At 47.5% G+C, this 26482-nt stretch overlaps 1 protein-coding gene across 1 annotated transcript in view; it reads right to left on the reverse strand.

Annotated features, from left to right (window-relative positions):
• Positions 1-26482, reverse strand: part of LOC118373458 (fibrillin-2) — a 299186-nt gene that overhangs the window by 175656 nt on the left and 97048 nt on the right. The window contains exons 16-19 of the mRNA XM_052526019.1: positions 18244-18396; positions 16999-17052; positions 16760-16885; positions 3026-3151 (exon numbers count right to left, since the gene is read on the reverse strand). Of these exons, the coding sequence (XP_052381979.1) occupies positions 3026-3151; positions 16760-16885; positions 16999-17052; positions 18244-18396 (459 nt within the window). The remainder of the gene's footprint in view (positions 1-3025; positions 3152-16759; positions 16886-16998; positions 17053-18243; positions 18397-26482) is intronic.

Here is a 26482-nt window from a genome sequence, read left to right on the forward strand (position 1 = left end):
GGGGGGGCAGGGGTTTGAAGGTGGTTTTAGGAGCATGGTTACGGGGGGGACAGGGGTTGGAGGTGGTTTAGGAGCATGGTTACCGGGGGACAGGGGTTGGAAGGTGGTTTAGGAGCATGGTTACAGGGGGGACAGGGGTTGGAAGGTGGTTTAGGAGCATGGTTACCGGGGGGACAGGGGTGAAGGTGGTTTAGGAGCATGGTTACAGGGGGGACAGGGGTGAAGGTGGCTTAGGAGCATTATTACAGGGGGACAATTTTAAACCAGGGACGTAGTCCTTCATTTTAAACCAGGGATGTAGTCATTTGGCACAACAAAGAGTAAAAGGCCCTTAAACCAGGTGGCGGGGAGAATCTTATTCTCACCCCTGCCTGAAATGGGAGTCCCCTAGGGCTCTGAGGAGGAACACTATCCAATACAAAGTCACTTGGCTCTGTCAAAACATCACAGGTGTTACCATTTCATATCATAAGATGGATGAAAATGTAATCTTCTCCTTTCCCTGAAAATGACCAGGGACATACTCCACTCATGTCTGGCAGACATATCAAACGGATCCCATTTCTTCCATATGTCCCAGCAAGACGGAGTTCTTCCTGGGGGAAGGACTGCGGTCCATGATCTCGCGTGTACATCATGGTTGACAACTCCATTGAATATATCTCCCAGAGGGATATAAGACTTTAAAAAGACATCTGGTTCAGATATGAACTCAGAATGATTGAAATGCCTATCCTGTACTGAGGGGCCTTTGTCTGTTTCGCCCATGTAAAAAAAGAAGAGGAAGAAACAGTCACTGCTATTGTCCTGACTTCATCCTGACTTCTGACTTCATCTATCAGCTTTTATAACATTTAAAACGAAACATGTAAAAACTCCAGTATAGCAAACACACATTTCATATAAAATGTACTAGAGAAGTACTGACATTTAACATACAACCCCGGGGAAATAATAACCAACGGTCAATTCAATCAGATCAGCTTTAGCAGACATCCTCATAGCTACTATGGTTACTCAGGTTTCTCTGGCTACTCAGGTTCTCTGGCTACTCAAGTTGCTCTGGCTACTCAGGTTGCTCTGGCTACTCAGGTTCTCTGGCTACTCAGGTTTCTCCTGGCTCTACTCAGGCCCTACTGGCAAACAAGGGCACTGCGTTCATCCACCTCTGGCCTGCTCTGGCCTCCCTACCTCTGGGAACTCAGGTTTCTCTGGCTGGCCCCCAGGTTTCTCTGGTTACTATGGTTTCTCTGGCTACTCAGGTTCTCTGGCTACTCAGGTTGCAAGTGGCTGTTCCTACTGGTTGTCAGGTTTCTCTGGAACACTATCCAATAGAAACCTTTCTGTTGCAAAACAACCCAGGTGTTACCATTTCTGTATATCATAAGATGGATGAAAATGTTGAACTGAGTAAAATTCCCAGGTTAAAAAGGACATACTCCTACATCAGTGTCTACACACAATGTTTTCTGGTTACATATGTCCCAGGCATTTCAGGTACTGGGGGAAGGTTTCTCTGGTATACTCAGGTTTCTCTGGCTACTCAGGTTCTCTGGCTACTCAGGTTGCTCTGGCTACTCAGGTTTCTCTGGCTACTCAGGTTTCTCTGGCTACTCAGGTTTCTCTGGCTACTCAGGTTCTCTGGCTACTCAGGTTGCTCTGGCTACTCAGGTTTCTCTGGCTACTCAGGTTCTCTGGCTACTCAGGTTGCTCTGGCTACTCAGGTTTCTCTGGCTACTCAGGTTTCTCTGGTTACTATGGTTTCTCTGGCTACTATGGTTTATCTGGCTACTCGGGTTTATCTGGCTACTCAGGTTTCTATGGCTACTCAAATTTCTCTGGTTACTATTTTTTTCTCTGGCTACTCAGGTTTCTCTGGCTACTCAGGTTTCTCTGGCTACTCAGGTTTCTCTGGCTACTATGGTTTCTCTGGCTACTCAGGTTGCTCTGGCTACTCAGGTTGCTCTGGCTACTCAGGTTCCTCTGGCTACTCAGGTTTCTCTGGCTACTCAGGTTTCTCTGGTTACTATTCTTTCTCTGGCTACTCAGGTTTCTCTGGCTACTCAGGTTGCTCTGGCTACTCAGGTTTCTCTGGATACTCAGGTTGCTCTGGCTACTCAGGTTGCTCTGGCTACTCAGGTTCCTCTGGCTACTATGGCTACTCAGGTTTCTCTGGCTACTCAGGTTTCTCTGGCTACTCAGGTTTCTCTGGCTACTCGGGTTTATCTGGCTACTCAGGTTTCTCTGGCTACTATGGTTTCTCTGGCTACTATGGTTCTCTGGCTACTATGGCTACTCAGGTTTCACTGGCTACTCAAGTTTCTCTGGTTACTATGGTTTCTCTGGCTACTCAGGTTGCTTGGCTACTATGGCTACTCAGGTTTCTCTGGCTACTCAGGTTTCTCTGGCTACTCAGGTTTCTCTGGCTACTCAGGTTTCTCTGGCTACTATGGTTTCTCTGGCTACTCAGGTTTCTCTGGCTACTCAGGTTGCTCTGGCTACTCAGGTTGCTCTGGCTACTATGGCTACTCAGGTTGCTCTGGCTACTATGGCTACTCAGGTTGCTCTGGCTACTCAGGTTTTTCTGGTTACTCTGGCTACTCAGGTTTCTCTGGCTACTCAGGTTGCTCTGGCTACTCAGGTTGCTCTGGCTACTCAGGTTCCTCTGGCTACTCTGGCTACTCAGGTTGCTCTGGCTACTCAGGTTTCTCTGGCTACTCTGGCTACTCAGGTTTCTCTGGCTACTCAGGTTCCTCTGGCTACTATGGCTACTCAGGTTTCTCTGGCTACTCTGGCTACTCAGGTTTCTCTGGCTACTCAGGTTTCTCTGGCAACTGAGGTTACTCTGGCTACTCTGGCTTGCCAGGCATTTCTGATTTCCTCCGACCTCCCATTACACCCCTTGTGTGTTTTTCCTACCAGGTGTCCACCTAAAATGGAAGTTCTGCTCCCTCTCTCACCAGCATTTCTCTTTCTTGTTCTCTCTCTCTCTCTCTCTCTCTCTCTCTCTCTCTCTCTCTCTTACCTTCGCATGTCTCAGAGTCCGGCCTGAAGAGGTAGCCCTTGGGGCAGGTGCAGCTGTAGCTGCCTGGAATGTTCCGACACAGTCCGTTGTCGCAGAGGAGCCGGTTCACCATGCACTCGTCAATGTCTGGAAGACAACAGGCAAACAGAGAGGACGCCTCACAGTCAACTCAGGACCATTTGTCCATGTGTCAGTGTCTGAGACCATTGGTCAGTGTCTATGAGACCATTGGTCAGTGTCTATGAGGCCATTGGTCAGTGTCTATGAGGCCATTGGTCAGTGTCTATGAGGCCATTGGTCGGTGTCTATGAGGCCATTGGTCAGTGTCTATGAGGCCATTAGTCAGTGTCTGAGACTATTGGTCAGTGTCTGAGACCATTGGTCAGTGTCTATGAGACCATTGGTCAGTGTCTGAGACTTTCGGGCAGTGTCTATGAGACCATTGGTCAGTGTCTATGAGGCCATTAGTCAGTGTCTGAGACCATTGGTCAGTGTCTATGAGACCATTGGTCAGTGTCTGTGAGACCATTGGTCAGTGACTATGAGACCATTGGTCAGTGTCTGAGGCCATTAGTCAGTGTCTGAGACCATTGGTCAGTGTCTATGAGGCCATTAGTCAGTGTCTGAGACTATTGGTCGGTGTCTGAGACCATTGGTCAGTGTCTATGAGACCATTGGTCAGTGTCTATGAGACCATTGGTCAGTGTCTGAGACCATTGAGACCACTAGTCAGTCTCTGTGAGACCATTGGTCGGTGTCTATGAGACCATTGGTCAGTGTCTGAAACCATTGAGACCACTAGTCAGTGTCTAGGAAATGAATGTAAGCATTTTCTGTGTATTTGTCCATTTCTTGAGCAAAAGCATTTGTGGGGAATGTGTGTGACATGCATTTATCAGTGTTTGAAACTGACATAGAGCAGACTGGGAGGATTGAAACTGACATAGAGTAGACTGGGAGGCTTGAAACTGACATAGAGCAGACTGGGAGGCTTGAAACTGACATAGAGCAGACTGGGAGGATTGAAACTGACATAGAGCAGACTGGGAGGGTTGAAACTGACATAGAGCGGACTGGGAGGCTTGAAACTGACATAGAGTAGACTGGGAGGGTTGAAACTGACAGAGCAGACTGGGAGGTTTGAAACTGACATGGAGCAGACTGGGAGGTTTGAAACTGACAGAGCAGACTGGGAGGCTTGAAACTGACATAGAGCAGACTGGGAGGCTTGAAACTGACATAGAGCAGACTGGGAGGCTTGAAACTTGAGAACATGAGCAGACATAGAGCAGACTGGGAGGCTTGAAACTGACAGACTGGGAGCAGACTGAGCAGACTGGGAGGCTTGAAACTGACATAGAGCAGACTGGGAGGCTTGAAACTGACATAGAGCAGACTGGGAGGCTTGAAACTGACATAGAGCAGACTGGGAGGCTTGAAACTGACATAGAGCAGACTGGGAGGCTTGAAACTGACATAGAGCAGACTGGGAGGCTTGAAACTGACATAGAGCAGACTGGGAGGCTTGAAACTGACATAGAGCAGACTGGGAGGCTTGAAACTGACATAGAGCAGACTGGGAGACATAGAGCAGACTGGGAGGATTGGCTAGAGCAGACTGGGAGGCTTAAACATAGAGCAGACTGGGAGGCTTGACATAGAGCAGACTGGGAGGGTTGAAACTGACATAGAGCAGACTGGGAGGCTTGAAACTGACATAGAGCAGACTGGGAGGATTGAAACTGACATAGAGCAGACTGGGAGGCTTGAAACTGACATAGAGCAGACTGGGAGGCTTGAAACTGACATAGAGCAGACTGGGAGGCTTGAAACTGACATAGAGCAGACTGGGAGGCTTGAAACTGACATAGAGCAGACTGGGAGGATTGAAACTGACATAGAGCAGACTGGGAGGCTTGAAACTGATAGAGCAGACTGGGAGGATTGAAACTGACATAGAGCAGACTGGGAGGCTTGAAACTGACATAGAGCAGACTGGGAGGCTTGAAACTGACATAGAGCAGACTGGGAGAAACTGACATAGAGCAGACTGGGAGGGTTGAACTGACATAGAGCAGACTGGGAGGCTTGAAACTGACATAGAGCAGACTGGGAGGCTTGAAACTGACATAGAGCAGACTGGGAGGCTTGAAACTGACATAGAGCAGACTGGGAGGCTTGAAACTGACATAGAGCAGACTGGGAGGCTTGAAACTGACATAGAGCAGACTGGGAGGCTTGAAACTTGAAACTGGGAGGATTGAAACTGACATAGAGCAGACTGGGAGGCTTGAAACTGACATAGAGCAGACTGGGAGGCTTGAAACTGACATAGAGCAGACTGGGAGGCTTGAAACTGACATAGAGCAGACTGGGAGGATTGAAACTGACATAGAGCAGACTGGGAGGATTGAAACTGACATAGAGCAGACTGGGAGGAAACTGACATAGAAGACTGGGACTTGAAATGACATAGAGCAGACTGGGAGGCTTGAAACTGACATAGAGCAGACTGGGAGGCTTGAAACTGACATAGAGCAGACTGGGAGGCTTGAAACTGACAGAGCAGACTGGGAGGCTTGAAACTGACATAGAGCAGACTGGGAGGATTGAAACTGACATAGAGCAGACTGGGAGGCTTGAAACTGACATAGAGCAGACTGGGAGGCTTGAAACTGACATAGAGCAGACTGGGAGGCTTGAAACTGACATAGAGCAGACTGGGAGGCTTGAAACTGACATAGAGCAGACTGGGAGGCTTGAAACTGACACAGAGCAGACTGGGAGGCTTGAAACTGACATAGAGCAGACTGGGAGGCTTGAAACTGACATAGAGCAGACTGGGAGGCTTGAAACTGACATAGAGCAGACTGGGAGGCTTGAAACTGACATAGAGCAGACTGGGAGGCTTGAAACTGACATAGAGCAGACTGGGAGGATTGAAACTGACATAGAGCAGACTGGGAGGATTGAAACTGACATAGAGCAGACTGGGAGGATTGAAACTGACATAGAGCAGACTGGGAGGATTGAAACTGACATAGAGCAGACTGGGAGGCTTGAAACTGACATAGAGCAGACTGGGAGGCTTGAAACTGACATAGAGCAGACTGGGAGGCTTGAAACTGACATAGAGCAGACTGGGAGGATTGAAACTGACAGAGCAGACTGGGAGGATTGAAACTGACATAGAGCAGACTGGGAGGGTTGAAACTGACAGAGCAGACTGGGAGGATTGAAACTGACATAGAGCAGACTGGGAGGGCTGAAACTGACATAGAGCGGACTGGGAGGATTGAAATTGACATAGAGTAGACTGGGAGGATTGAAACTGACAGAGCAGACTGGGAGGATTGAAACTGACATAGAGCAGACTGGGAGGATTGAAACTGACATAGAGCAGACTGGGAGGCTTGAAACTGACATAGAGCAGACTGGGAGGATTGAAACTGACATAGAGCAGACTGGGAGGCTTGAAACAGACATAGAGTAGACTGGGAGGATTGACCCATTACACCCACATTGAAAACAGATAATCATAACAATTTCCCTTAATGACTCAAACCACCATTTCTGTGCACAAAGCGAGGTCCATACAGAAATAGTTTGTCGAGATCAGTGTGGCAGAACATGACTGGACTGCACAGAGCCCTGACCTCAACCACGTCGAACACTTTTGATATGAATTGGAACGCCGACTGCGAGCCAGGCCTAATCGCCCAACATCAGTGGCCGACTTCCCTAATGCTCTTGTGGCTGAATGGAAGCAAGTCCCCACAGCAATGTTCCAACAACTAGTGGAAAGCCTTTCCAGAGGAGTGGAGCAACAAAGGAGGGAGCAACTCCATATTAATGCCCGTGATTTTGGAATGAGATGTCCACATACTTTTGGCCATGTAGTGTACTTTTTAAGTGTTAGAATTAGTGTGAACCTGACACCTCTTCGTAAAAAAAACGAATAAAAAAAATTCACAGGCTTTTGTTCCAGCCCTACAGTTCTTATAAACCTGATTACACCAATTATGGCCGAGACAGAAGATGATCATGTCTTTGTCAGACTGGGCTAGAATAAAAGCCTACACTTTCCAGGACTTGACAATCCTACTCTAGAGACTACGGCCATGACTGACAGTCCACCATCCTCAACTCAATTTACAAACTCTAAACGACAACCATAGACACCAGCATTTCCTCTGGTGTCAGTTCGTGAAGATAACCCGATTGAATTCGTTCCCCCTCGGTAATGTAGTCTTCACCAGCCCCTATTTGGCTGTACATTTTCCGTTCCCAAAGGGCCCTTTGACTGCCAGGGGTCCCAGTCAACCCCAGAGTCAGACAGAAAGGGAAGTTGAAGAGCTTATAAAGCTGACTATAATTGTCCTTTGGAAATAATATCCTGTCGAACTCTTTCACCATGCCTATGGTGGGAGGAACAAAGGGGTTACCGGCTACCGAGCTGAAACGACTACCAGGAATCGTTCCAAATGGAGCCCTATTCCTTATATAGTAGTGCACTACTTTTGACCAGGGCCCAGGAATAGAGTCCCATTTGGGACGCACACGCCCAGGGAAACGCTCTCAGAATTCATGCGTCCCCATTAGGATTTTTGACAAAAATGGTGGTGATATGTAATTTTGTCTTTGCGGCCAAGAGGAGATGGAATATATACTGTATAATTATTAGGGGGAACCTGCGCTTCAACGTCTTACCTTGCCAAATGAAAGGTAAAATGGTTATGTTGAATACTGGTATGTGTATTGCAGTGTTTCTATCAGGCAAGTTTCTATCAGGCACTTTTTCAGTGCTGTTAAAAGTTACAATGTGAATAAGTCACACTTGCTACCTACACTGCATGATTATTTCTGCTTCCATTGGGAGGATTTCATTTTCAAGAACTTGTGTGCTTTCAAGTGCAATTTTAGAAAAACCAAATTGCTTTCGTTTGTGTATTTCTTTTAGTGTACTCCGTTTGGGAGGGTCCCAACTCCAGAGTTTACAGTGGCTGTGAGTTTACAGTGGCCTTGAGTTTATAGTGACTGTGAGTTTGCAGTGACTGAGTTTACAGTGACTGATTTTACAATGACTAAGTTTACAGTGACTGAGTTTACAGTGACTGAGTTTACAATGACTGAGTTTACAGTGACTGAGTTTACAATGACTGAGTTTACAATGACTGAGTTTACAATGACTAAGTTTATAATGACTGAGTTTACAGTGACTGAGTTTACAATGACTGAGTTTACAGTGACTGATTTTACAATGACTAAGTTTACAGTGACTGAGTTTACAGTGACTGAGTTTACAGTGACTGAGTTTACAGTGACTGAGTTTACAGTGACTGAGTTTACAGTGGCTGTGAGTTTACAGTGACTTAGTTTACAGTGGCTGAGTTTACAGTGACTGAGTTTACAGTGGCTGAGTTTACAGTGACTGAGTTTACAGTGGCTGAGTTTACAGTGACTGAGTTTACAGTGGCTGAGTTTACAGTGGCTGAGTTTACAGTGGCTGTGAGTTTACAGTGACTGAGTTTACAGTGGCTGAGTTTACAGTGACTGAGTTTACAGTGACTGAGTTTACAGTGACTGAGTTTACAGTGGCTGAGTTTACAGTGACTGAGTTTACAGTGGCTGAGTTTACAGTGACTGAGTTTACAGTGGCTGAGTTTACAGTGGCTGAGTTTACAGTGACTGAGTTTACAGTGGCTGAGTTTACAGTGACTGAGTTTACAGTGGCTGAGTTTACAGTGACTGAGTTTACAGTGACTGAGTTTACAGTGGCTGAGTTTACAGTGACTGAGTTTACAGTGGCTGAGTTTACAGTGACTGAGTTTACAGTGACTGAGTTTACAGTGGCTGAGTTTACAGTGACTGAGTTTACAGTGGCTGAGTTTACAGTGACTGAGTTTACAGTGGCTGAGTTTACAGTGACTGAGTTTACAATGACTGAGTTTACAGTGACTGAGTTTAAAGTGACTGAGTTTACAATGACTGAGTTTACAGTGACTGAGTTTACAGTGGCTGAGTTTACAGTGGCTGAGTTTACAGTGACTGATCTTATAGTGGCTGAGTTTACAGTGACTGAGTTTACAGTGACTGAGTTTACAGTGGCTGAGTTTACAGTGTCTGAAAAGCCCGTTCCAAAACCCAAATCGGGTCCTTTCTGCCTTCTTCCCTCTCTCCTTTCCTCTTTCCCTGTCTCCCTACCTCCGTCCATTGGTCTTTACAGGTCTTTTGGCCGTGTTCTCTCTTCATGTCTGTCTTTTCCCTGGCAGCTACACACCATGATGTCATTTCAATAGAGAAAGGCGATTTGTCTCAAGAGGTGAAATGTAGCGCAACTGAATTGGGGGAACGAACAGAGGATATTCTGTGCGATTAATAGTGGGGATTCTGGTTCCACCATGTTAAGGGTGTGTCCCAAATTGCACCCTATTCCCTATGGGCCCTGGTCAAAAGTAGTGCACTAAATAGGGAATAGGGAGCCACTTAGGAAGCAGACTAAGTCGGTCTATAATTAACTCTATGTTTTGACTATAGTAGTATAGACAGTAGTCAAAGGGAAACCGGGATCACATTTTCCTAGGCGGCGTGGGAGTTGTAGCACCTGTGTTTCTATCATTACTGCCAGGAAAACGAGAGGGAAGAAATCAAATGCGGTTTTGTGTGTTTCTGTATGCTTCATTTGAATCCTTGGCATACAATCAAGTTGCATCAGCATAGGACATGAGAATAAGTCTGTTTGAATGGGCTCTACTATTACTGTTAGTGGTGAGTGTGGTAACTAGGAAGACTAGCAAGTCATAGCGCTCCAACCACCAAAAGGCAATGTGAGAACTTTGCACGTATTGTCAGTAATGCTAAGAATAGTCAAGCATCCAAAAGGAACAGTAAATGTAATAGTATATTGTTCTGACTACTCACTTTGTGTTGGGTAACACTTCCTATGAATAACCTCTTCACAGGTCATTAAAGCGCTTGGTGTTTTGTGCAATCGTGTGACACAGCAAGATTTTATTCTGTATTTTAAGCATTATCCAGAAATGAGAATTAGACCAAAAATTCAAGCAATTGTCTGAGGATGGTGCTGGAGGATGGTGCTGAAGGATGGTGCTGGAGGATGGTGCTGGACCATCTACCATAAAAAGAGCGGACAGTTCACTGAAAAAACTTTAAATAAAGGTTCAAATCTGGGTCATGAGACATGATTTAAAAAACACAGGGCCCTGCTACACATAATGCATTTGATAATGCATGACATGGGTGCTAATAGCTGCCCATAAGGTTAGGCAAAAAAATAGTTCAATGGGCCTGCCTACTCTGAAACGGGTGGTTTGGTCGGTGAAACAAATCTCTAGACAGACTCCCAGGTTAGCTCTCCTCCTCTTCCTCATCACAAATCTCTAGACAGACTCCCAGGTTAGCTCTCCTCCTCTTCCTCATCACAAATCTCTAGACAGACTCCCAGGTTAGCTCTCCTCCTCTTCCTCATCACAAATCTCTAGACAGACTCCCAGGTTAGCTCTCCTCCTCTTCCTCATCACAAATCTCTAGACAGACTCCCAGGTTAGCTCTCCTCCTCTTCCTCATCACAAATCTCTAGGCAGGCTCCCAGGTTAGCTCTCCTCCTCATCACAAATCTCTAGACAGACTCCCAGGTTAGCTCTCCTCCTCTTCCTCATCACAAATCTCTAGACAGACTCCCAGGTTAGCTCTCCTCCTCTTCCTCATCACAAATCTCTAGACAGACTCCCAGGTTAGCTCTCCTCCTCTTCCTCATCACAAATCTCTAGACAGACTCCCAGGTTAGCTCTCCTCCTCTTCCTCATCACAAATCTCTAGACAGACTCCCAGGTTAGCTCTCCTCCTCTTCCTCATCACAAATCTCTAGACAGACTCCCAGGTTAGCTCTCCTCCTCTTCCTCATCACAAATCTCTAGGCAGGCTCCCAGGTTAGCTCTCCTCCTCTTCCTCATCACAAATCTCTAGACAGACTCCCAGGTTAGCTCTCCTCCTCTTCCTCATCACAAATCTCTAGACAGACTCCCAGGTTAGCTCTCCTCCTCTTCCTCATCACAAATCTCTAGACAGACTCCCAGGTTAGCTCTCCTCCTCTTCCTCATCACAAATCTCTAGACAGACTCCCAGGTTAGCTCTCCTCCTCTTCCTCATCACAAATCTCTAGACAGACTCCCAGGTTAGCTCTCCTCCTCTTCCTCATCACAAATCTCTAGACAGACTCAGGTTAGCTCTCGTGTTTCCTCCTCTTCCTCATCACAAATCTCTAGACAGACTCCCAGGTTAGCTCTCCTCCTCTTCCTTCACAAATCTCTAGACAGACTCCCAGGTTAGCTCTCCTCCTCTTCCTCATCACAAATCTCTAGACAGACTCCCAGGTTAGCTCTCCTCCTCTTCCTCATCACAAATCTCTAGACAGACTCCCAGGTTAGCTCTCCTCCTCTTCCTCATCACAAATCTCTAGGCAGGCTCCCAGGTTAGCTCTCCTCCTCCTCATCACACATCTCTAGACAGACTCCCAGGTTAGCTCTCCACCTCTTCCTCATCACAAATCTCTAGACAGACTCCCAGGTTAGCTCTCCTCCTCTTCCTCATCACAAATCTCTAGACAGACTCCCAGGTTAGCTCTCCTCCTCTTCCTCATCACAAATCTCTAGGCAGGCTCCCAGGTTAGCTCTCCTCCTCTTCCTCATCACAAATATCTAGACATACTCCCAGGTTAGCTCTCCTCCTCTTCCTCATCACAAATCTCTAGACCGGCTCCCAGGTTAGCTCTCCTCCAATTCCTCATCACAAATATCTAGACATACTCCCAGGTTAGCTCTCCTCCTCTTCCTCATCACAAATCTCTAGACCGGCTCCCAGGTTAGCTCTCCTCCTCTTCCTCATCACAAATCTCTAGACAGACTCCCAGGTTAGCTCTCCTCCTCTTCCTCATCACAAATCTCTAGACAGACTCCCAGGTTAGCTCTCCTCCTCTTCCTCATCACAAATCTCTAGACAGACTCCCAGGTTAGCTCTCCTCCTCTTCCTCATCACAAATCTCTAGACAGACTCCCAGGTTAGCTCTCCTCCTCTTCCTCATCACAAATCTCTAGGCAGGCTCCCAGGTTAGCTCTCCTCCTCTTCCTCATCACAAATCTCTAGACAGACTCCCAGGTTAGCTCTCCTCCTCTTCCTCATCACAAATCTCTAGACAGACTCCCAGGTTAGCTCTCCTCCTCTTCCTCATCACAAATCTCTAGACAGACTCCCAGGTTAGCTCTCCTCCTCTTCCTCATCACAAATCTCTAGACAGACTCCCAGGTTAGCTCTCCTCCTCTTCCTCATCACAAATCTCTAGACAGACTCCCAGGTTAGCTCTCCTCCTCTTCCTCATCACAAATCTCTAGACAGGCTCCCAGGTTAGCTCTCTTCCTCATCACAAATCTCTAGACAGACTCCCAGGCTAGCTCTCCTCCTCTTCCTCATCACAAATCTCTAGACAGGCTCCCAGGCTAGCTCTCCTCCTCTTCCTCATCACAAATCTCTAGACCGGCTCCCAGGTTAGCTCTCCTCCTCTTCCTCATCACAAATCTCTAGACAGACTCCCAGGTTAGTTATCTTCCTAATCACAAATCTCTAGACAGGCTTCCAGGTTAGCTCTCCTCCCTCTTCCTCATCACAAATCTCTAGACCGGCTCCAAGGTTAGCTCTCCTCCTCTTCCTCATCACAAATCTCTAGACAGACTCCCAGGTTAGTTCTCTTCCTAATCACAAATCTCTAGACAGACTCCCAGGTTAGTTCTCTTCCTCATCACAAATCTCTAGACAGGCTCCCAGGTTAGCTCTCCTCCTCTTCCTCATCACAAATCTCTAGACAGACTCCCAGGTTAGTTCTCTTCCTAATCACAAATCTCTAGACAGACTCCCAGGTTAGTTCTCTTCCTCATCACAAATCTCTAGACAGACTCCCAGGTTAGCTCTCCTCCTCTTCCTCATCACAAATCTCTAGACAGACTACCAGGTTAGCTCTCCTCCTCTTCCTCATCACAAATCTCTAGACAGACTCCCAGGTTAGCTCTCCTCCTCTTCCTCATCACAAATCTCTAGACAGACTCCCAGGTTAGCTCTCCTCCTCTTCCTCATCACAAATCTCTAGACAGACTCCCAGGTTAGCTCTCCACCTCTTCCTCATCACAAATCTCTAGACAGACTCCCAGGTTAGCTCTCCTCCTCTTCCTCATCACAAATCTCTAGACAGACTCCCAGGTTAGCTCTCCTCCTCTTCCTCATCACAAATCTCTAGGCAGGCTCCCAGGTTAGCTCTCCTCCTCTTCCTCATCACAAATATCTAGACATACTCCCAGGTTAGCTCTCCTCCTCTTCCTCAACACAAATCTCTAGACGGCTCCCAGGTTAGCTCTCCTCCTCTTCCTCATCACAAATATCTAGACATACTCCCAGGTTAGCTCTCCTCCTCTTCCTCATCACAAATCTCTAGACCGGCTCCCAGGTTAGCTCTCCTCCTCTTCCTCATCACAAATCTCTAGACAGACTCCCAGGTTAGCTCTCCTCCTCTTCCTCATCACAAATCTCTAGACAGACTCCCAGGTTAGCTCTCCTCCTCTTCCTCATCACAAATCTCTAGACAGACTCCCAGGTTAGCTCTCCTCCTCTTCCTCATCACAAATCTCTAGACATACTCCCAGGTTAGCTCTCCTCCTCTTCCTCATCACAAATCTCTAGGCAGGCTCCAAGGTTAGCTCTCCTCCTCTTCCTCATCACAAATCTCTAGACAGGCTCCCAGGTTAGCTCTCCTCCTCTTCCTCATCACAAATCTCTAGACAGACTCCCAGGTTAGTTCTCTTCCTCATCACAAATCTCTAGACAGGCTCCCAGGTTAGCTCTCCTCCTCTTCCTCATCACACATCTCTAGACAGACTCCCAGGTTAGCTCTCCTCCTCTTCCTCATCACAAATCTCTAGACAGACTCCCAGGTTAGCTCTCCTCCTCTTCCTCATCACAAATCTCTAGACAGACTCCCAGGTTAGTTCTCTTCCTAATCACAAATCTCTAGACAGGCTTCCAGGTTAGCTCTCCTCCTCTTCCTCATCACAAATCTCTAGACCGGCTCCAAGGTTAGCTCTCCTCCTCTTCCTCATCACAACTCTCTAGACAGACTCCCAGGTTAGTTCTCTTCCTAATCACAAATCTCTAGACAGACTCCCAGGTTAATTCTCTTCCTCATCACAAATCTCTAGACAGGCTCCCAGGTTAGCTCTCCTCCTCTTCCTCATCACAAATCTCTAGACAGGCTCCCAGGTTAGCTCTCCTCCTCTTCCTCATCACAAATATCTAGACAGACTCCCAGGTTAGCTCTCCTCCTCTTCCTCATCACAAATCTCTAGACAGGCTCCCAGGTTAGCTCTCCTCCTCTTCCTCATCACAAATCTCTAGACAGACAGTTCTCTTCCTAATCACAAATCTCTAGACAGGCTTCCAGTTAGCTCTCCTCCTCTTCCTCATCACAAATCTCTAGACAGACTCCCAGGTTAGCTCTCCTCCTCTTCCTCATCACAAATCTCTAGACAGACTCCCAGGTTAGCTCTCCTCCTCTTCCTCATCACAAATCTCTAGACAGGCTCCCAGGTTAGCTCTCTTCCTCATCACAAATCTCTAGACAGACTCCCAGGCTAGCTCTCCTCCTCTTCCTCATCACAAATCTCTAGACAGGCTCCCAGGCTAGCTCTCCTCCTCTTCCTCATCACAAATCTCTAGACAGACTCCCAGGTTAGCTCTCCTCCTCTTCCTCATCACAAATCTCTAGACAGGCTCCCAGGTTAGCTCTCCTCCTCTTCCTCATCACAAATCTCTAGACAGACTCCCAGGTTAGCTCTCCTCCTCTTCCTCATCACAAATCTATAGACAGACTCCCAGGTTAGCTCTCCTCCTCTTCCTCATCACAAATCTCTAGACAGACTCCCAGGCTAGCTCTCCTCCTCTTCCTCATCACAAATCTCTAGACAGGCTCCCAGGTTAGCTCTCCTCCTCTTCCTCATCACACATCTCTAGACAGACTCCCAGGTTAGCTCTCCACCTCTTTCTCATCACAAATCTCTAGACAGACTCCCAGTTAGCTCTCCTCCTCTTCCTCATCACAAATCTCTAGACAGACTCCCAGGTTAGCTCTCCTCCTCTTCCTCATCACAAATCTCTAGGCAGGCTCCCAGGTTAGCTCTCCTCCTCTTCCTCATCACAAATATCTAGACATACTCCCAGGTTAGCTCTCCTCCTCTTCCTCATCACAAATCTCTAGACCGGCTCCAAGGTTAGCTCTCCTCCTCTTCCTCATCACAAATCTCTAGACAGACTCCCAGGTTAGTTCTCTTCCTAATCACAAATCTCTAGACAGACTCCCAGGTTAGTTCTCTTCCTCATCACAAATCTCTAGACAGGCTTCCAGGTTAGTTCTCCTTCTCTTCCTCATCACAAATCTCTAGACAGGCTCCCAGGTTAGCTCTCCTCCTCTTCCTCATCACAAATCTCTAGACAGACTCCCAGGTTAGCTCTCCTCCTCTTCCTCATCACAAATCTCTAGACAGACTCCCAGGTTAGCTCTCCTCCTCTTCCTCATCACAAATCTCTAGGCAGACTCCCAGGTTAGCTCTCCTCCTCTTCCTCATCACAAATCTCTAGACAGACTCCCAGGTTAGTTCTCTTCCTCATCACAAATCTCTAGACAGACTCCCAGGTTAGCTCTCCTCCTCTTCCTCATCACAAATCTCTAGACAGGCTCCCAGGTTAGCTCTCCTCCTCTTCCTCATCACAAATCTCTAGGCAGGCTCCCAGGTTAGCTCTCCTCCTCTTCCTCATCACAAATCTCTAGACAGGCTCCCAGGTTAGCTCTCCTCCTCTTCCTCATCACAAATCTCTAGACCGGCTCCCAGATTAGCTCTCTTCCTCATCACAAATCTCTAGACCGGCTCCAAGGTTAGCTCTCCTCCTCTTCCTCATCACAAATCTCTAGACAGGCTCCCAGGTTAGCTCTCCTCCTCTTCCTCATCACAAATCTCTAGACAGACTCCCAGGTTAGCTCTCCTCCTCTTCCTCATCACAAATCTCTAGACCGGCTCCCAGGTTAGCTCTCCTCCTCTTCCTCATCACAAATCTCTAGACAGACTCCCAGGTTAGTTCTCTTCCTCATCACAAATCTCTAGACAGGATTCCAGGTTAGCTCTCCTCCTCTTTCTCATCACAAATCTCTAGACAGGCTCCCAGGTTAGCTCTCCTTCTCTTCCTCATCACAGCTGCTGCCCAATTGAGATGTAACCTACCAACTGAAAGAGAGACACCACTACACCTCCACTGCCTCTCAGCCTCAGCCTGGACAACAAGCTGGATGTCAGTTGGGTAAAGGAGGAAGCTATTTGAACTGAGCCTCACATAGACACATGCCTAGTTGGCCGGTGTGCTCTTCTGGCTATGGAGGCCATCTTTAATACTGAATTATGGGTCATCCTATTTGGCATAAACAAGATGTCATGACCAGTGATGTAGTGGAGGGTAAATACAGTGTTTTTTTATTTAATTTAATTGAAAGTGTATTGAACCGTGAACGTTTAGCAATTTGTTTGTCATCACTACATCACAGGTCATGACATTTCGTGTCACTGAAGGTCAAGTTACAAGAAAGAGAGTGTGATTTTGTAGTGTCAGAAACAGCCTTTCTCCACTCACCCGCACAGGTCTTGCCCGTGTCGTCAGACTCGTAGCCAGTGTTACAGAAGCAACGGAAACTGCCTCTTAGGTTCTCACACACTCCATTGGGACAGATCTCTGGGTTCAGTGCACACTCATTGATGTCTGGCCAAGGGAACGAGACAGAGGGACACAATAGAGAGGGGTCATTTTAATGTCACGCAATACACTGATGAATACCCCCTAACGTTTCGTAGGATGTGTGTAGGGCACAATACCTGTTCCATCCACAGAGAAGCCGATTCCACTTCCACACAGACCCTGGAACTCAGCTGCAAGACCGAACAGAAGTGGTGGTTAAAGTTCTAGAAGACTGAGATGAAGGGTTGGGGTTACTGCTTTAAATACAGGAATAAATACAAAAGTCAATGACTGCGGCTGCAACAAAACAACCTCCATTACCAAGCATCTTTGTGTGTGAGAACGCCACATTTTGTACGTAATGTGAGCTATATTTGATGTTGGAAGCACAACAATAATATATCACCCACACGGCATTGTTCTTCTCAAAGTCACTATATTAGCTGCATTGGTCCTCTCAAAGTCACTATATTAGCTGCATTGGTCCTCTCAAAGTCACTATATTAGCTGCATTGGTCCTCTCAAAGTCACTATATTAGCTGCATTGGTCCTCTCAAAGTCACTATATTAGCTGCATTGGTCCTCTCAAAGTCACTATATTAGCTGCATTGGTCCTCTCAAAGTCACTATATTAGCTGCATTGGTCCTCTCAAAGTCACTATATTAGCTGCATTGGTCCTCTCAAAGTCACTATATTAGCTGCATTGGTCTTTCAAAGTCACTATATTAGCTGCATTGTTCTTCTCAAAGTCACTATATTAGCTGCATTGGTCCTCTCAAAGTCACTATATTAGCTGCATTGGTCCTCTCAAAGTCACTATATTAGCTGCATTGGTCCTCTCAAAGTCACTATATTAGCTGCATTGTTCCTCTCAAAGTTACCCTCATAGCTGCATTGGTCTTCTCAAAGTCACTATATTAGCTGCATTGGTCTTCTCAAAGTCACTATATTAGCTGCATTGGTCCTCTCAAAGTCACTATATTAGCTGCATTGTTCTTCTCAAAGTCACTATATTAGCTGCATTAGTCTTCTCATAGTCACTATATTAGCCAATTGGTCCTCTCAAAGTCACTATATTAGCCAATTGGTCCTCTCAAAGTCACTATATTAGCCAATTGGTCCTCTCAAAGTCACTATATTAGCCAATTGGTCCTCTCAAAGTCACTATATTAGCCAATTGGTCCTCTCAAAGTCACTATATTAGCCAATTGGTCCTCTCAAAGTCACCCTATTAGCCAATTGTTCACTCCATTGTCTACAAGTGAGTCAGTTGGTCTACAAACAGCATCTACAGACGTTCAGATAAAACAACGTTTTTCAGGATTCCTAGTCTTGATTGATATTCGCACAGTTTGGATGTGCGTCATCGTGTGTATTGTACCTGAGTTCTTGGCTGGGCAAGACACACAGGGCTCTCCGAAGCCGTAGTCGGTGTTGGCACAGCAGCACTCCGACTTGGTGACGGCTCCCTGGAAGGGACGCACGCACACACCCTTCTTTATGGCGCCGTAGCAGGTGCTGCGCATGTGTGTGTCTGAAGGAAGAAAACACAGAGACACTGTATGTGACAATGGATTAACACAACAGTGCTTTACAGTGAAAACATTGGCGGTGATCGTTGAGGATTTCCGCTTTCTGACATATTGTCTTTTTCGCTCAAAGCCCATGAGAAGGAATATAGGAACTTAGCTACTTGTTAGTGTACTGTAGCCAATGTCTCATGAATATTGCAGAAATACATAACAACACTCTCTCTCTCTCTCTCTCTGTCTCTGTCTCTGTCTCTCTCTCTCTGTCTCTCTCTCTCTCTCTAAAGAAGAGTCTCTCTCTCTCTCTCTCTCCCCCCTCTCTCTCCCCTCTCCCCCCTCTCTCTCTCTCTCTCTCTCTCTCTCTCTCTCTCCCTCTCTCTCTCTTCTAAAGGAGAGTCTCTCTCTCTCTTGTTGATGGTTGGTTGAGCATGGTCTCTTCTCTCTCTCTGGTCTCTCTGGTTGAGCATGGTGTACTTCTTAAAGAAGAGTGTCTGGTCTGATCGGATGGTTCTCTGTCTACTTCTTAAAGAAGAGTGTCTGGTAGATCGGATGGTTGAGCATGGTGTACTCTCTTAAAGAAGAGTGTCTGGTAGATGGTATGGTTGAGCTGGTGTACTTCTTAAAGAAGAGTCTCTCTCTCTCTGGTTGAGCATCGTCTCTCTCTAAAGAAGAGAGTCTCTCTCGGATGGTTGAGCATGGTGTACTTCTCTAAAGAAGAGTGTCTCTCTGATCTCTATGGTTCTCCCCTCTTCTCTAAAGAAGAGTGTCTCTGATCGGATGGTTCTCCCCTCTCTCTCCCCCTCTCTCTCTCTGGTTCTCTCTCTCTCTCTCTCTCGGATCTGAGCTGGTGTACTTCTTAAAGAAGAGTGTCTTCTCTCTCTGCATGCTGGGAGTGTTTGGTGATACTGGTTGAGCATTGTATGAAAGAAGAGAGTGCGTGTGTTGTGTGAGAGTTAGATATTCCCAACTTTCTTTGGTGTTTCTCTTTCTGGTGGCATTTTTGTTTTCTTCTGTGCATGATTAAGGTTATTATTTTTTGTTGTGGTAGAATTAAGTATTTTGTTTTCTGGTATCGAAATTATGGTGATTTAAAGAAGAGTGTCTTGGATCTTATGGTTGAGAATGGGGATGTGTCTTGAAGAGTGTCTGGTTGATCGGATGGTTGAGCATGGTGTACTTCTTAAAGAAGAGTGTCTTGTTGATTGTATGGTGGAGCATGGTGTACTTCTTAAAGAAGAGTGTCTTGTTGATTGTATGGTTGAGCATGGTGTACTTCTTAAAGAAGAGTGTCTTGTTGATCGGATGGTTGAGCATGGTGTACTTCTTAAAGGAATGTTTATTCAAGTTACGCCGCTTTTTTCTCGGTCACCAAGGGCAACGATTTCAAATGTACTGCCGTTTATTCCCAATGAGCTATTGGAGCGTGGGTTATTGCGCTTTGGGAAGTTCGCCAGTTCAATTAAGATTGTCCCGTTGGGTTGCAAACACCCGGTGTTGAAACAGGTAATGTCTTTTCGGCGACAGGTGTTTATGTTTTTGGACTCACCGGAGCAGACTTTGGAGTTATGGTTTAAAGAGTCAGTAAGACAACAGACTGTATATGGCTTATGCTAGTACGGGTAGTCAACGGTGTTTTGAGTGTGGTGATGTTGGCCATAAGCAACATGCTTGCCCGAAAAGGGAGAAGGCAGAGGTAGTTCCCCCAATGGTGGAACAAACTCCCTCACGACGCCAGGACAGCGGAGTCGATCACCACCTTCCGGAGACACCTGAAACCCCACCTCTTTAAGGAATACCTAGGATAGGATAAAGTAATCCTTCTCACCCCCCTTAAAAGATTTAGATGCACTATTGTAAAGTGGCTGTTCCACTGGATGTCATAAGGTGAATGCACCAATTTGTAAGTCGCTCTGGATAAGAGCGTCTGCTAAATGACTTAAATGTAATGTAATGTAAATGTAGGGGCGCAGGTGGTCATCGTAACGCCTGGGCCCGCTGATGTAGGGAGAGGTGAGCTGACAGCGGTAGAACAGCCACAAGCACCTGTTGCTGAGGAACAACTTATCCGTGTTGAGGGCACGGAGTTGCAACTTGTACCTGAGGGAAATGTTATGCAGCAGAAAAGTATTGTTGTAGAAGGTAAGGATGGATCTGAAGAGCCATTTCCTCAGACTGGTGAGGAGGTGCCCACTACGAGTGCTGGGGTACAGGAGGGGGTTCATGTGGAGCTAGGCTCCCAGGTAGTGGAGGAGGTGCCCAGTACGAGTGCTCGGGTAAAGAAGGGGGTTCATGTGGAGCTAGGCTCCCAGGGAGTGGAGGAGATGCCCACTATGAGTAATGGGGTTCAGGTGGGGCTAGTCTCCCAGGGAGTGGAGGAGATGCCCACTATGAGTAATGGGGTTCAGGTGGGGAGTCTTCCAGGTAGTGGAGAAGATGCCCACTATGAGTAATGGGGTTCAGGTGGGGCTAGTCTCCCAGGGAGTGGAGGAGATGCCCACTATGAGTAATGGGGTTCAGGTGGGGCTAGTCTCCCAGGGAGTGGAGGAGATGCCCACTATGAGTAATGGGGTTCAGGTGGGGCTAGTCTCCCAGGTAGCGGAGGAGATGCCTGGTACGAGTGATGGAGTGCAAGTGGGGTGTTGAGAGGGATGTGGTAGAGGGGAGACAGTTGTCTGTGGCCTCAGCTGAGGAGGATCAGGAGAAGGATATGGATATCTCTTTAGATATGACAGCAGCTGGTGACGACTCAATTTACGATCTAGAGGAGGTAAATGGGTTTCTGGATCAGACTTTTGGGAAATCTGTCAAATTGGCAGATTATTTTGATGTTGATAAGTTTGTGAGGTCAGCTGTGATGTTACAGAAGACGGTGGGGTTAGACCAGCTGAGTTAGAAGAACCGGTTTCGCTTGAGGAAATGTGTTACTGTTTTCACTGCAGCAAAAGGTGGTGGGAAACGTGGCCAGGTTAATAAGAGAACAGTTAAATAATGATGATCATGCTTCATAGGGTGTATTTATTCTCTTTGGTTTCTCTGTGGTTTCTTCTGCTTTTCCTTTTCTCTTTTCTACATGGAGGTACTAAGGGTTGGTTCTCTCAGTATTAATGGAGGAATGGACAGGAATAAGAGGGCTTGGGTATTAGAAGTAATAAAACAGAAAAGGCTTAATGTAGTTTTCCTACAGGAGACACATAGTGATGAGGATAATGAGGTTGACTGGGGTATGTGGTGGGAGGGACAGCATATACTCAGTCATGGTACTAATTTCAGTGCTGGGGTGGCCATCTTGTTTTCCTCAGGTTTAGAGGTGACTGTGGTATCTACAGCAGAGATTGTCAAGGGTCGGGTTTTATTGGTCAAGGTGGATGTTATGTTTTTATTTTTATTTATTTTTTATGTTTATTGCTCCTAATGAGAGTACAGAGCGTATTGCTGTATTTGATCAAATAAAGGAAACCTTAAGACAGTGTGACCAAGAGGGGTGTATGGTTTTAGGGGGGGACTGGAACTGTGTGATTAGGGGTGTATGGTTTTAGGGGGGGACTGGGACAGTGTGACCAATAGGGGTGTATGGTTTTAGGGGGTGACTGGAACTGTGTGATCAAGAGGGGTGTATGGTTTTAGGGGGGGACTGGAACTGTACAGTGGATTTTACTGTTGACCGCACTGCTGAAGAACCTCACCTGCGGTCAGCAACTTGTCTGTCTGGTTTATTAACTGAGTTTGAGCTTTCTGATGTGTGGAGAGTAAGGAATGCAAAAGTTAGGCAGTACACATGGCTAAAAGTTAATGAAGGTTGTGTCAGTGCAGCAAGGTTAGACAGGTGATATGTATCTGAACACTACTGTAGTAGGGTTGGAAGGTTAGACAGGTTGTATGTATCTGATCACTACTGTAGTAGGGTTGGAAGGTTAGACAGGTGGTATGTATCTGATCACTACTGTAGTAGGGTTGGAAGGTTAGACAGGTTGTATGTATCTGATCACTACTGTAGTAGGGTTGGAAGGTTAGACAGGTTGTATGTATCTGATCACTACTGTAGTAGGGTTGGAAGGTTAGACAGGTTGATTGTATCTGATCACTACTGTAGTAGGGTTGGAAGGTTAGACAGGTTGTATGTATCTGATCACTACTGTAGTAGGGTTGGAAGGTTAGACAGGTTGTATGTATCTGATCACTACTGTAGTAGGGTTGGAAGGTTAGACAGGTTGTATGTATCTGATCACTACTGTAGTAGGGTTGGAAGGTTAGACAGGTTGTATCTGATCACTACTGTAGTAGGGTTGGAAGGTGTGCCATTACTCCTGTGGGTTTCTCTGATCATCATATTGTTACTGTTGATATTCACTTGTCCTGTCCACGAAGGTCATCACCTTACTGGTATTTTAATTAAGTTGTTACATGATGTCATGTTTCGTGAAAAGTTTTTGTTGTTTTGGGAGAAATGGAGGGTTACAAAAGGGAATTTTCAGTCCTTGAGACAATGGTGGGAGGTTGGGAAGGAACAAATATGATTGTTTTGTCAACAGTATACTGCCCTGTCTCAAATTGAACTTAAGAGACTATCAAGGCCCTTGAACAGGACATCAAATCTATTGAATTGAAGCTGCTCACTCAGAACGACCCTGGACTAGTCATGAACTTACAGGACATGAGAGTGAAAGAGTGAAGGGTGCCTTGATTGGGTCTCGTTTCGCTTCCCTCAAGGATATGGATGCTCCTAGAGCTATTTTTTTGTTACCTAGGACAGTCGACATTGCAACGTAAACAAATGGTCTGCCTTCGTCTCTCTGATGGGAAGGTGACCACGGATGACAGTCGACATTGCAACGTAAACAAATGGTCTGCCTTCGTCTCCCTGATGGGAAGGTAACCACGGATGACAGTGCAACGTAAACAGATGGTCTGCCTTCGTCTCTCTGATGGGAAGGTGACCACGGATGACAGTCGACATTGCAATGTAAACAGATGGTCTGCCTTCGTCTCCCTCATGGGAAGGTGACCACGGATGACAGTGGACATTGCAATGTAAACAAATGGTCTGCCTTCGTCTCCCTGATGGGAAGGTGACCACGGATGACATTTCAACGTAAACAGATGGTCTGCCTTCGTCTCCTGATGGGAAGGTGACCACGGATGACAGTCGACATTTCAACGTAAACAGATGGTCTGCCTTCATCTCCCTGATGGGAAGGTGACCACGGATGACAGTCGACATTTCAACGTAAACAGATGGTCTGCCTTCATCTCCCTGATGGGAAGGTGACCACGGATGACAGTCGACATTGCAACGTAAACAGATGGTCTGCCTTCATCTCCCTGATGGGAAGGTGACCACGGATGACAGTCGACATTGCAATGTAAACAGATGGTCTGCCTTCGTCTCCTGATGGGAAGGGGACCACTAGGACAGTGGACATTTCACGTAAACAGATGGTCTGCCGTCTCCCTGATGGGAAGGTGACCACGGATGACAGTGGACATTTCAACGTAAACAGATGGTCTGCCTTCGTCTCCTGATGGGAAGGTGACCACTAGGACAGTGGACAATGCAACGTAAACAGATGGTCTGCCTTCGTCTCCCTGATGGGAAGGTGACCACGGATGACAGTCGACATTTCAACGTAAACAGATGGTCTGCCTTCATCTCCCTGATGGGAAGGTGACCACGGATGACAGTGGACATTGCAACGTAAACAAATGGTCTGTCCGTCTCCTGATGGGAAGGTGACCACGGATGACAGTGGACATTGCAATGTAAACAAATGGTCTGCCTTCGTCTCCCTGATGGGAAGGTGACCACGGATGACATTTCAACGTAAACAGATGGTCTGCCTTCGTCTCCCTGATGGGAAGGTGACCACGGATGACAGTCGACATTTCAACGTAAACAGATGGTCTGCCTTCATCTCCCTGATGGGAAGGTGACCACGGATGACAGTCGACATTTCAATGTAAACAGATGGTCTGCCTTCATCTCCCTGATGGGAAGGTGACCACGGATGACAGTGGACATTTCAACGTAAACAGATGGTCTGCCTTCATCTCCCTGATGGGAAGGTGACCACGGATGACAGTCGACATTTCAACGTAAACAAATGGTCTGCCTTCGTCTCCCTGATGGGAAGGTAACCACGGATGACAGTGCAACGTAAACAGATGGTCTGCCTTCGTCTCTCTGATGGGAAGGTGACCACGGATGACAGTCGACATTGCAATGTAAACAGATGGTCTGCCTTCGTCTCCCTCATGGGAAGGTGACCACGGATGACAGTGAAATGTGTCAACATGCCGTGGATTTCTACTCGTCCCTTGATAAGGCGGAGGATTGTGACTCTCTGTGTACTAAACAGTTGTTACAAGGTCTTCCTCAATTGGGCCCTGAGCAGAGAGTCGCATTGGACTCTGACATTATATAGTTATATAGTCTGGAGATCGAACCAATGCTTTGTTTTTTAAGAGCGAGTCTTACTGGTTTCTCTGTGCCAGGTGTAATGAAGGGTCCCACGATAGCACTGTCTGCGTATGCAGATGACGTGACAGTTTTTATTACTCTTTAAAGATGTATGAGGGGGCCTCCTCAGCTAGAGTCAACTGGGGAAAGAGTGAATTGCTGTGGGCAGGTCAGCTTCAGATGGGGTCCACTCCCCACGGTTACCAGGGGGCTTCAGATGGGGACCACTCCCCACGGTTACCAGGGGGCTTCAGATGGGGTCCGCTCCACGGTTACCAGGGGGCTTCAGATGGGGACCACTCCCCACGGTTACCAGGGGGCTTCAGATGGGGACCACTCCCCACGGTTACCAGGGGGGCTTCAGATGGGGTCCGCTCCACGGTTACCAGGGGGGCTTCAGACGGGGTCCGCTCCACGGTTACCAGGGGGGCTTCAGACGGGGTCCGCTCCACGGTTACCAGGGGGGCTTCAGACGGGGTCCGCTCCACGGTTACCAGGGGGGCTTCAGATGGGGTCTGCTCCACGGTTACCAGGGGGGCTTCAGACGGGGTCCGCTCCACGGTTACCAGGGGGCTTCAGACGGGGTCCGCTCCACGGTTACCAGGGGGGCTTCAGACGGGGTCCGCTCCACGGTTACCAGGGGGGCTTCAGATGGGGTCTGCTCCACGGTTACCAGGGGGGCTTCAGATGGGGTCTGCTCCACAGTTACCAGGGGGCTTCAGATGGGGTCCACTCCCCAGTTACCAGGGGGCTTCAGATGGGGTCCGCTCCACAGTTACCAGGGGGCTTCAGATGGGGTCCGCTCCACAGTTACCAGGGGGGCTTCAGACGGGGTCCGCTCCACAGTTACCAGGGGGGCTTCAGATGGGGTCCGCTCCACGGTTACCAGGGGGCTTCAGATGGGGTCCGCTCCACAGTTACCAGGGGCTTCAGATGGGGTCCGCTCCACGGTTACCAGGGGGGCTTCAGATGGGGTCCGCTCCACGGTTACCAGGGGGCTTCAGATGGGGTCCACTCCACGGTTACCAGGGGGCTTCAGATGGGGTCTTCTCCACGGTTACCAGGGGGCTTCAGACGGGGTCTGCTCCACGGTTACCAGGGGGGCTTCAGATGGGGTCCGCTCCACGGTTACCAGGGGGCTTCAGATGGGGTCTTCTCCACGGTTACCAGGGGGCTTCAGATAGGGTCCGCTCCACGGTTACCAGGGGGGCTTCAGACTGGGTCCTCTTCACGGTTACCAGGGGGGCTTCAGACGGGGTCCGCTCCACGGTTACCAGGGGGGCTTCAGATGGGGTCCACTCCACAGTTACCAGGGGGCTTCAGACGGGGTCCGCTCCACAGTTACCAGGGGGGCTTCAGTGGGGCAGAGATCGGATGAAGACTTTGCGGGTTATTCTAGGCACTGATGTATTTCAGAAAAAAAACTTGGAGGGTGTAGTGGAGGAAGTGTGTGCCAGACTGTCAAGGTGGAAATGGGTGCTGCCTCAGCTGTCTTATAGGGGAAGGGTACTGGTAGCTAATAATCTTGCTGCCTCTACCCTGTGGCACAGACTAATGATTTTGCAGCCACAGAGGGGTCTGACACAAGAGCTTCAAAGGACCCTTAACAACACTGGATTAAAGCTACAGCCCTGTAC

Source organism: Oncorhynchus keta, chromosome 9 (genome assembly GCF_023373465.1).
Source record: "Oncorhynchus keta strain PuntledgeMale-10-30-2019 chromosome 9, Oket_V2, whole genome shotgun sequence".
NCBI classification, from domain to species: Eukaryota; Metazoa; Chordata; class Actinopteri; order Salmoniformes; family Salmonidae; genus Oncorhynchus; species Oncorhynchus keta.